Genomic DNA, 11,455 nt, shown 5'->3' on the forward strand with positions numbered 1-11,455 from the left:
AGCAGTGTTTTTTTTTTTTAATTTGGAGGATGTAGATGAATGGAGTTGGCATAAAAAGAGCACAGTACATTTTGGGGGGTGCAACGTTGATAATAGTGGGTAAACAGTGACAGAAGAAGAGGCTTAAGGGGTTTTCCTTAATCGCCACACATGATGGGCACATAAATAGAAATTCAGAGCTATTAGCATGCATAGCAATATGTGTACTGTTTACATTGATGACAGCATATTCTTTTTTCCATATATGAACACTGAATCCGATTTAGCATGTACTTAAAATCAAACCACATAATACACTACTCATCCAAATGTTGACCACTTGACCCCCAAATAAAAAGTAGTGTACCTTACTAGTTACTAGTAGTGTTCATCCAAAAGCAGGGTTCTAACTAAAGATACAGAAAGAGACACATGACTACTGCTCACATAATAAATAAAATAAGAAATTATTTCAAGCATTTTAAAAATACTGATATTTTATTAATTTTAGTTAAGATTCTAAAAATTAAAATAATTATTTTTTCAGTAGAGTAAAAATTTTAAAAATTCAATCAAAATTCAATCGAAATATAAAATAGAGTAAAGTATCGTTTTTGTCCTCAACGTTTAGGGTAAGTCCTATTTGTGTCCTTAACATTTAAATCGTCCTATTTGTATCCTTAACGTTTATAAAAGTGATTCAATGTTATCCTACTATCAATTATACTAACAAATCAGATTATATTTTTCAATTATTCTCACTTGGATGTATTCATTCTCAATTAGGTCTCACTTGGATATGTTCGATTTTAATATTATACTCACTATTTGTGTTTAGATTCAATTATGTCCCTAAAAAAGTGAATTATGTAAATGTTGTAGGAATTAGTTTCAACTTTTGATGAGCTATTTTTCGGAGTGGATCATTGATTCTATCCTAGACATTTGTATTCTAACTTCAAGAAGAGATTTTTAAAACTCAAACTAAAGCGCTCATGATGTGTAATTAATGGTAGGGTAACATTGAATTACTTTTACAAACGTTAGGGATACAAATAGGACGATTTAAACGTTAAGGACACAAATAAAACAAATAAAATTTAGGGACACAAATAAAATTTATCCAAAATGTTGGTGACAAAAACAATACTTTACTCTAATTGATTTGGTCTAATTCTCAAAATCATGATTTTAGTTGTTGATTTTGATCTTAAATATATAAGATTAAAATAACCGAAATATCGATATTTTTAGAATAGTACAAAATTTTGTAATAAAATAAAATATAAAAAAATGAAATGGTTGGTTGTTTGTTTGTTTGTATTGAAGGGGGGATAGGTGTCGAAATACTGTAGAATGGAAATGGACGTGTAGTCTGTTTTGTGAAGAGGGTACACAGTGCCTCGCTGTCTACCATGTGAAGGGGTGCCCTCTCTTATAACCCTCTTCCAACTGGCACTTCTTTTCATTCACCACAATATCCCACTCTCCCATTTCACTTCTTTTATTCTTACTACTTGGTCTTGGTGTTGGTGTTGGTGTTGGTCACTCAACTACAACCACCACCAAAACCAAAACTAAAGATTCTATTCTTTTTCAGCAAGATGAATGATGCAATGGCGGCTTCAGAATGCAGCAGTGGTGTTGAGTCTGGTTGGACTCTCTATCTAGACCACTCTTACAGCATTAACCATAATAGTGGTTACTATGAAGAGGAGAAGAGGAGGAACAAGCATGAGGATTCAACAGATGAGGAGGACTTGTCCATGGTTTCTGATGCTTCTTCTTGGCCTCCACATGATGACACTAATTATGATGAGAATCAGAATAATAATAATAATGGAGCCTTTTGTAATTCTGCTTCCAAATCAGTGAAGAGGCAGAAGAAGGTTAAGGAGGTTCAAGTTCAACACATGCCTTCTTATCTTCATGACACTGCTAGCTCTCATGTCTATGACTTCTCCACAGTATGTTTCACCTTCCATCTTTCTTTATGTGTGTTCAATCTATATATGTTTGTTACTGATGGTTGTTCACAATGTTTCAGAACAAAGTTGATGATTCCAACCAACAAACTTACACAGAGAGTATGCTAGATTGTTCACAAGGTTTCTCTGCCACTTATTTTCAGGTAACTGAGCTTATTCATTATTTAGTTACTATTTTAAAGATTTGATGTTGTTTTTGAAGGAGGTATAGCTAAAGTAGCTAATATCAATTGTGTCCTGTGATTGCAGAGGAAATCTTCATGCCAAGAACACTTTGGTTTCTTTCAACCATCTCTATCAGAAAATGAACTTCAAGAAAACAAGTAAGTTTTTATTTTTTATTTTTTTTGGTTATTTTTCTTTACATGGTAAAATAATTCTCAATTCATATGTAGCCTATACTAGAGAATTCTATTATATTTAAAATAATTTTTATGTGATACTGATAATTCATTTTCATTCTTTGTTTAATTAGCAGCTGGTATGGAGGAAAAGGGATTGGAATGAGGTAAAAGAGGATGAGGGAGTTCAATCAACCTAATAGCTGCCTCTGCCATTGAAGTAGTTGCAGTGGAAGTTACTGAAAATCAATGGAGGGAGAATCATGGTGCTGTAGGAATTTTATTATATCCATGGGGGCCTTGTATCTTTCTTATCTTTTCTTTTCTTTTCTTTTCTTTTCTTTCTGGTAGCTATGTCAATGCAGTGGGAAACAACCAGAAAAGACAAGTTTAGGAATATATATAATATAAGAATATGATATATATATAAATATTTTTTATTTCAAAGTTTAATTTTGTCCAAATGGATGGTGCACATACACAAGCTACATAAGAAAACCATGCTCAATTTATGTGAGAAATGAAGAAGTACCAGCAACTCTTGTAGTAAAACACACAAAGATAAATATCTTACTTATTACATTGATACAAAAAAGAAAAGAACCCGGTCTTAACTTTCTCTGGCCTTAAAAAAAAAAAAATTGCCATCTAATGACTTGAGAGAAAGAGCAGAGAGATTATAACTGCATTCATTACAGATAACTGGGTTCACAATATGTTCTTCAAGCTTCTTGCATTGTTTTGGCACAATGATATGGATAAATGCATTCAAACCATATCATAGGATATAATGGTCCAGATTTACATCCTTTTTTATTTTATTTTTCAGTAGAGCATGACAACAAAATGCTGCCGACTAAGTATATAGATACAAGATTTGCTGATAATTCAGATAAAGGCTATATGATTCTACTTTGATTAGGTAGGATCATTGTATTTTTATAATAGTGCAATAGATGTTAACAATTAACATAACTCTATGTTATATATATAAAAGAAAAAAAAAAGGTATATTAATTATTAAAAAAGATTGTATGCTGACTGCTCCAAAATTAAGGTCTTAATCTGTTTTCAGAAAGAGACAAGAACTGAGTAGTGAGTAGTATTGTAATGAAGGGATGGGCAATAAGGACATTGTACAAATATGAAGAGGGAAATGCAATGGCAACACTCATGTTGGAATATATCATATCTGTATCAGTAACTCTCTCTTAAACTCATGAGATCCTGCCTGAGATCTTCCTGACCCAAAAGAACATGCCCCATTTTGATTAGTTTGTCAACTTTATCTCTTTTGGAAGGATCCCCCCTATTTAAAAAAATGCATGCTATTGTGATGTTTGTTTATTTAGCTTTGCACCCTCCAATTCTGTCTGCTTTGTAGCTGTCATATAATAAGACTTGATGTCATCCACATTTGTGCCTTTCAAATTTTTTATTCCTTTGCTTATTCCTAGTCACTAGCTGGACTTATGATTAAAAATAAAAAATCTGATATGATCATATGAGTCCGGAAAGGTTGAAAAAGTATACAAAAGATGGCCACTGAGAATTTAGGATGTCAAAATTGTGATCTCCACCCACATGTGGGTTTGTCATAAACAATCTGCAAGTTAATTAATTAAAAAATGGATAGAAATAATAGAAGAAGATAACATAAAGACAAATCATGAAAGACATAATAAAGCTTCTAGAAAGAGTGATAAATAATATAAAAAGAAATGGAGAATGGTGATATTCATTGCCTCACTGCATTCCATACCAAATTAAAATGGATAATATAAGAATCCAAAAAGGGTGTGGGGGGAAACATTTTTGCCCTTCCAACCACCACCAAGACCAAACTCCTCTTTATCCTTTTGGAAACTGAGAAGGGTGCATGCTTTGCTTTCTTGCCTTCAAATAAGCCTCTCATATATGATCTTCTTTTATTTTTTATTTTTTTAATCTTTCTTATGACCATTTCCAATTTATTTGTGATGTTCCCGTTTCTTAAGACAAACACCTTCTGAATTTCTGAGGATTATGCCAAGGACATGACTGTGGTACTACATACTAACATGTCTAGTGAGTAACAACAACTCATTACGTCACTGCTAGAATCCATGTTATGCATGTATGGCTTTGGAACCAATCCACATTGTTCAATTTTTTAAGACAGTAACAACCAACAACTAACAACTAGTATAATTGACAAATAAATTTTCCAATAGTCAATGCCTCTAATATATAGAATTCTGTAGTAAGAACCTCACTTCAAATCACCAAGTAATTTTTCATTACTTTACTTCCAAGTAGAGGCTACTGATTCTGGAAACTCGTAGTCCTAGTAAAGTTTTATTATTGCTCACTCATTTGTGGACTTTGAAAACAGAAACCTCCAATAATAGGACTCGTACCCTTTGGAATTTGGATTAGTGTTTGACTTGCCTTAAAATCTTAAAATTCCATTATGTGAATACAAACAAAACATTGAAGGAAGATATACATAACTTCATATACAGTAGTCTGGTACAAACTGCTAGCTACAGATTTGACTTCAGATATCTTCATTTGGACTCTTGAAATTTATAAATGAAGTTGACTCCAGAGCATAACAGGGGCTGTGCCAAACTGTTCCAAAATCATGGGCAGGATAAGCACTATTAGAGTTGGTTAAGTATTTTGGAAATTAGTCTGTTACCATGGTACAAAGAGTTTAGGAAAGAAACGAAGAATTAATTAGAAAAGTATTATTTTTATTATTCATATTTTTCATCTGTGATTATAAGGTTGTTACCAATATATAAACCCTAAAAGTACGCTCGTTATGGAATAATATCCTAATAAATTACATTGATTTTTGTTCTAATTCTCTTTGATATTTTCCTGATTTTGTTCTCTAATTATGATATTCTAATAGGAAATCCCACTTAAGTTGGCTTATTATGCAACAAGTCATTGCTCCCAAGTCTCTCATACTCCATCTTTTTTAAGTTTCACTGACTGAAACACCTTACAAGAAAAGAAAGTGCCTCCCAAACATAATTACCTGTAACACAATACGTTCCGGTATGAAAATGGATATGCAGTACAATTACTTGAAATGGTTGTAGAGTTCAATGATACAGGAAAACATCACAATCTACTAGCAAGCAACTTTAGCATTTGAAAAAGAAAAAGGGTGGAGTGTGGAGTGATTATTTCACTTGTTACGTTGCAACCAATCAAGGATACCCTTTTCTGTATCCGAAAGCTGCTCATCATTCTTTGCCCTCAAAGTTCCTTCCATCAAATCGAAGTAATCTTTGTAGTTTCGCTTGTAATAACTCTCCAACCTCTGCAACACAACATACACAAGCAATTATGAAACTTGTAAAGTTATATCGTGGCATTCAAATTCAATAACATCTAAATTCGTTACTTTATGATGATAGCAGTGAGGAGGAAATTTAGCTTACCTCTTTGTCATTTTTGTCCTTGTTTTCCTCTGATTTCTTGAGATATTCTGACAACATAAGTATATACATAACGTTGTTTGAGCAGTACATGTACAAGTAATTAAAGAGAGATAAGTTTATGCATACTTTGAAGTAGCTGGGTCCTAGATTCGGGAACTTGGGTGGTGGCGATTAAAGTGGATAAGATCAGGCTTCTCCTTCCAAGTTCAACGTTGTTGGTAATGGTGGTTAACGTTGATGGTGGCTTTCGTTGTTGTGTCTTATGAAGTGCTTGAAGGTTGGAAGAAGCATACTTGTTTATTGCGACAGTTAGTGCCATCAACATGTTTTGTTCTGTTCAGCTCATCGCCATCGCATCATCACTCTCTTCTTTCTGCCTTACATACCTTTTCTCTCTACAACCACTGGTTTCGGTTAATGGATAATGCGCCGCCACATGGGATCAACGGTCAAGATCTATAAGTTTTCATGCTAATTGTAGGCTAATTTTTTTTATATTGATTAAATATACGTGCAATACATTGTTATTGAAAAATTAGGTGTTTTTTTATATGGTGTTTTATTCAAATCGGACGGTCCGATTTGTTTGATGAAAAAATAAATTACAAATCGGAGGATCCGATTTGTTTGAAGAAAAAATTAAACTCCAAATTAGAGGGTACGATTTGTATTTTTTATCTTTTTTTATTTGTTAAAATAAAAATCGAACGGTCGGATTTTAACATTACATTTTTTTTATTTTCGAAATCACAAATCGGACCGTCCGATTTGTAATTATTTGTTTAAAAAATAAAACAATGCAAACAAATCGGTGCCTCCGATTTGTGTCATCCCATAGACAAATAAAACACCTCTCTCCTCACACCATATTGTCATACATGTTTCTCTCTCCCACACAAAAAATTAAAATCGCTAATTGTAGTGTGTGTCTGTTTTTTTTTAAAACTAATGTTAATATCTATTTATATTATGTAGTAGAGAAAGTATGGAAAAATAATGACTTGAATGAATAATGTGAATAATTATTTAAAATTGAAAGGTCAATTATAATTAAAATTCAGATTTTTAAATTAATTATCTAATTACAAAATTTTAAAATTTATAAAATTAGAATTTGCAGTTTAAGCCATTTCTATTACAGATGGCTACTCTTAATATTTTTGTTTCCTCCCAGTCTCCGATATTTTCTTTTATTGCTGCAGCCTAATCCTGTGTCGTTGCAACTACTGCTCCCGGCAGAAAGTTCTGACGTCCGCATTATTTCCCACCGCTGTTGCTGCGATCTCCCGCACACACCACAGCCACCTCATATTATGCCCCTTGTTTCTCTGTATTTCAGTGATCTCCACTTCCTTTCTTCCCGATGCGTCCCCTCCGACGCTCTGGCAACCCCCCGGCCGGCAAGAATCCCAGCTACCACCGCAGCAGATTTTATTGATGCATCGGCCTATTCTAATTGCGATGCGCCAAGACAAAGCCATAGCCAACCAAGATGGCAAGTATGCCCGCTGTTTAATCCCAAGCATCTTCGCGAATGGCCTTCTTCAGTCCATTCTCAGGTTCTTGCAAACCCAAAGCATTGTCTTCCCAATGGTCACAACCTCTGCACTTGCGGCGCTGCTCCACATCCTTCTCTGTTGGCTTCTTGTATTTTGTTCGTTCTTTTGTTGGCTCTTGTGTTCATTCATCTCCTTTTTCTCCTATTTCAATGGCCAGTTTAAGATGGTCATTTTAGTAGGTATGCGGATAGTTATTTTAGTTCTTATGTGGATGATTATTTTGATTAGATTGGTTCAGTTATATATAATTAAAATAGGTTAGATATTCAATTTATTAGGTATGCAGATGATTACTTTTGGAGTTAATTCTCAAAGTAGTTCATGAACTTGCACTCGAGCCTCAAAATAATCCCTGAAATTAATAATTACTCAAATTCGTCCCCGAAATTACCCTCCGAGACTCATAGTAATCCCTAAAATAATTTCCGTCCATCCTTGCTATTAGAAAAAATTGAAACGACGTCGTTTTATATTTATTTAAAAAAAAAGTAAAACACGCTCCCCTTCCCCAGTCCCCTTTTCCTTTCCCTTCGACGCTCCCTTTTCCCTTCCCCAACCCATCCCCATTTTCCCTTTCCCTTTTCTTTCCCCTTCTCCTTCGTCAATCGAGTTGAAATCCATTTTAGCCCCTGAAATTTTCGACCGCCTTCAATTTCGACCCCAAATTTATAGTTACCCAATTAACACCCCCAAATATTGGATTGTACCCCACGCTTGCTCCCGTAGCTATCTCCGTTAACGGAGATCTGATGTGGCACGTTAAGTTGACAGAATATGTATCCACGTGGCACCCAGCTTAGTAGAATGGATGTGTGATGAGTGAATGATGTGGTAAAAGTTGAATGAACTCAATTTGCAACCCTCTTTTCCCAATATATTCGAGACTTTGCTGAAAAAATTGAGTTCATTCAACTTTTGCCACATCATTCACTCATTACACATCCATTTTGGCAAGTTGGGTGTCACGTGGATACACACTTTATCAACTTAACGTGCCACATCAGATCTCCGTTAACGAAAATAGCTACAAGGACAAACGTGGGACACAATCTAATATTTGAGGGTATTAATTGGGTAACTATAAATTTGGGGGTCGAAATTGAAGTCGGTCGAAAATTTCAGGGACCAAAATGGATTTCAACTCTCACCAATCTAATGCCCTTCTCCTTCTCCTTCCTCTTCCTATGCCTGAGACCCTTTCCCAAACACATACCATAAACAGAAAACAAGTTGTTCATCAAGAAGCTATTCTAGTAGTAAGAAACTTTGTTGACACAAGTATCAAGATCATCTCCCAAAATGAAGAATCAAGATCTGGATGGATTCCATTCTCACTAAATCAAAATGCAATAATTAACAAAAAAAAAAGAGACAGAGCGAGAGAAAGAGACATCCAGCTGGCAAGATGAAGCAGTAAATACCTCCACAATTTAGATTGTTCCACCTTCAATAAGCTTATTACATTCCTCATTGTGTGCCAGGTAGAAAGAATCCAGGTTCATGCTGATGAAGGTGCAGCGTGCGGTGCGGTGCAATACCGTGACGGAGGCCGACGAGAAGCGACAACAGAGAGAAAGGGGAAGGAAAAGAGAAGGGGAAGGGGCTCGAGTTGGGGAAGGGGAGGCTTGGGTTTTCTTTCTTTTTTTTAATAACTACAAAACGACGTCGTTTCAGTCGTCTCCAATGATAAGGATGGACGGAAATTAATTTAGGGACTATTATGAGTCTCAAAGGACAATTTCGGGGACGAATTTGGGTAATTATTAATTTCAAGGATCACTTTGATGTTTGGATGAAAATTTAGAAACTACTTTGAGATTTAACTCTTATTTTTGTCTTTAGTAGATGATTATTTTTATTAGGGGTGAGTGACACTGGTGGCGACGTGTGGCAAATCAAGTAGCGACGGTGAATGGGATGATTATTGGTGAAGGTGGGGAGTGATAGCCTGTTGAGAAAAAAAAGGGTATTGAAGTAAAATATTTTAGTAAATTAAGATTTGGAATGGTTATTTTTTTGGAATAACTAAGTGAATTTTTTAATTTAAATAATTTGTAAAATACTTTTTATTTTTTATATGTATGAGCTAAATCTGCATCTCATTATTCACATTGTTTAAATTTTTTATTATCTTTTTAGCAGAGTTGTATATACTATTTATACAAAATTAAAAAGAATATGATAGAGTAAAGTATTATTTCTAAAAATCAATAGTTAAATTAGCTAGATTATATATTGAGAATTGAAATACAAAATCTTAGATTAAGAATATATAAAACAATATATAATATAAAAATATTGTAATTAATTTTTTTGTGTATGTGTTATATTTTTTATTTTCAAATTATTATAATTAGGATAAAATATGACGTTTAATTACATTTAATTTTATTCTTAACATTTTTTATTTGTGCTAAAATTATTTTTGAACATTCTTTGAACATTAACTTCATGTAAAATATTAAGGACAAAATTAAAAATTTTTAGAGATAATTTGAACATAAATAAAAACGTTAAAAAACAAAATTAAATAAATCGAAATTAGAGACAATTAAATGAAATTCAACATTACAAATATTTTTTTAAAAAAAAGAGCAAACTTTAGGAGAAAAAGTATATTTTAGACGGTATATCTTGACACATAAGAGTCAAGAAAGAATTAGAGCAATACTATAGCAATTAGTTTGAAATAGCTGAAATTGAAGGTAGGGTACATAAAAAATGATTGTTTTGTCCACAGAAGAGCAGCAGTGGCTAATCCAGCAAGTGTTTGTGCCTGTACCAAACAATGGCAAAGACATAGAGGAATATGGAAGAAGCAACACAGCCACCTACAATCCATGGAAGCAAGGCATGCTTTTGAAACAGGTCAATGTGAATGTTGATGGTAAAAATACCCACGACGGTAATGAAGGCCTCCGCAATCACATTTGCCGTGCCCACTCTCACTGCCATTTGCAGCAGCTTGTCCTGTTTCTCCTTCAGCATCGCGTTTATGTACTCCTCTGTTTCTTCCGCATACTCCCTCACCTTCATTCATCTTGTTAGCCATACATCGTGCATATATACATAAATAATTTCAACTAAAAGGTTTTCAATTTTCGTACCGTGAATAATTTGTTGAGAGTTCCACCGATTTGCACAAGGTATGCTCCCAAGAGCATCTCAAGCTCCGCTATGTTGCTCACAGCATCTTCAGAACGTAACTTGTTTGTAAGATACATCTCAATCATGTCTTCATCATTATCCAGCAACCTCTCTAACTCATCCCTCACCTGCTGGAACATTAGCTTGCATTAGTTACATATCAATCATAAATTAGCACTAATCAAGTTTAGTTATCTTCACGTGAAATTAATAAGGTGGAAACTTAGGTACGGTTGACTTCACGTGAAGTTGACACCTGAGAGCCCGTTAGATGAAAATTCAGTCAAATCATCTAACGAATCTCAATATCAACTTCACGTGATCACCAATTAATAATTAAGAACAGTTATATCTCAATTTTTAACTACTAATTTCACGTGTAAATATCTACAAGTGAGTCTCCACCTGAATTTAATTACCTTCTGAGCACGACAAGTAAGGGCAAGTAAGCGGTTCTTAATTTGGCGAACGCGCTCCAAATTGAGAATATTAATCTCTGAGGTTAGTTTATAGAAGGCGGTATGAGCTTCCTGGTGCAATATATTAGAGTGAGTTTCTAAGGCGGTGCAAGAAGCGTGAAGGCATGCTTCGAGAGCAACGAACTCAAATGGAAGGATGTTGGTGGATGAGGAAGGAGGGAGGATGATGCGGTTATGAAAGTGGTGAAGAAGGGAGACGAGAGAGGGATCCCTGGAGTTGAGGAAGAGAGCTTCATTGGCAGTGATGATGCATTTGATGTGCTCCAAGTTGATGACTATGGCGCACTCTCTGCCAGCTATGGTGGTCCTGCTGGAGGAGGAGAGCATCCGCCTCAGGTCACGCGCCGCCACCCGCGTCCTCCGCATTATCTCCTGCTTCCCTGCTTCCAACGACTCCATCTCTCCGCCAGCCCCCACCACTGCCACCGCCCACTCCCTTTTAATTCCTGATCTCCTCCTATTCATCATCATTATCATGTCCTCTTTAAAATAAAGAGTAAATTATTCCTGTGATATATATAG

At 34.8% G+C, this 11,455-nt stretch overlaps 3 protein-coding genes across 4 annotated transcripts; 1 reads left to right on the forward strand and 2 right to left on the reverse strand.

Annotated features, from left to right (window-relative positions):
- Window positions 1,375-2,758, forward strand: LOC107616800. Of its 2 annotated transcripts, none has more exons than XM_016318719.2 (4): window positions 1,375-1,946; window positions 2,027-2,110; window positions 2,217-2,290; window positions 2,443-2,758. In XM_016318719.2, the coding sequence occupies exons 1-4, from the start codon at window positions 1,584-1,586 to the stop codon at window positions 2,477-2,479; spliced, it is 558 nt and encodes a 185-aa protein (XP_016174205.1). In that variant the 5' UTR covers window positions 1,375-1,583; the 3' UTR covers window positions 2,480-2,758. The 2 variants fall into 2 exon arrangements, with proteins under 2 accessions (XP_016174205.1, XP_016174206.1); XM_016318720.2 differs by having other exon boundaries at window positions 1,376-1,946; window positions 2,446-2,755.
- LOC107619771 lies at window positions 5,320-6,203 on the reverse strand. The gene is made up of 3 exons (XM_016322057.2): window positions 5,875-6,203; window positions 5,749-5,795; window positions 5,320-5,627 (listed from the first exon to the last, which is right to left on the reverse strand). The coding sequence occupies exons 1-3, from the start codon at window positions 6,071-6,073 to the stop codon at window positions 5,493-5,495; spliced, it is 381 nt and encodes a 126-aa protein (XP_016177543.1). The 5' UTR covers window positions 6,074-6,203; the 3' UTR covers window positions 5,320-5,492.
- LOC107616134 (magnesium transporter MRS2-3-like) lies at window positions 9,908-11,404 on the reverse strand. Its single transcript, XM_016318133.2, has 3 exons — window positions 10,874-11,404; window positions 10,415-10,582; window positions 9,908-10,337 (listed from the first exon to the last, which is right to left on the reverse strand). The coding sequence occupies exons 1-3, from the start codon at window positions 11,402-11,404 to the stop codon at window positions 10,062-10,064; spliced, it is 975 nt and encodes a 324-aa protein (XP_016173619.2). The 3' UTR covers window positions 9,908-10,061.

This window comes from Arachis ipaensis, chromosome B09 (genome assembly GCF_000816755.2).
Source record: "Arachis ipaensis cultivar K30076 chromosome B09, Araip1.1, whole genome shotgun sequence".
NCBI lineage: Eukaryota > Viridiplantae > Streptophyta > Magnoliopsida > Fabales > Fabaceae > Arachis > Arachis ipaensis.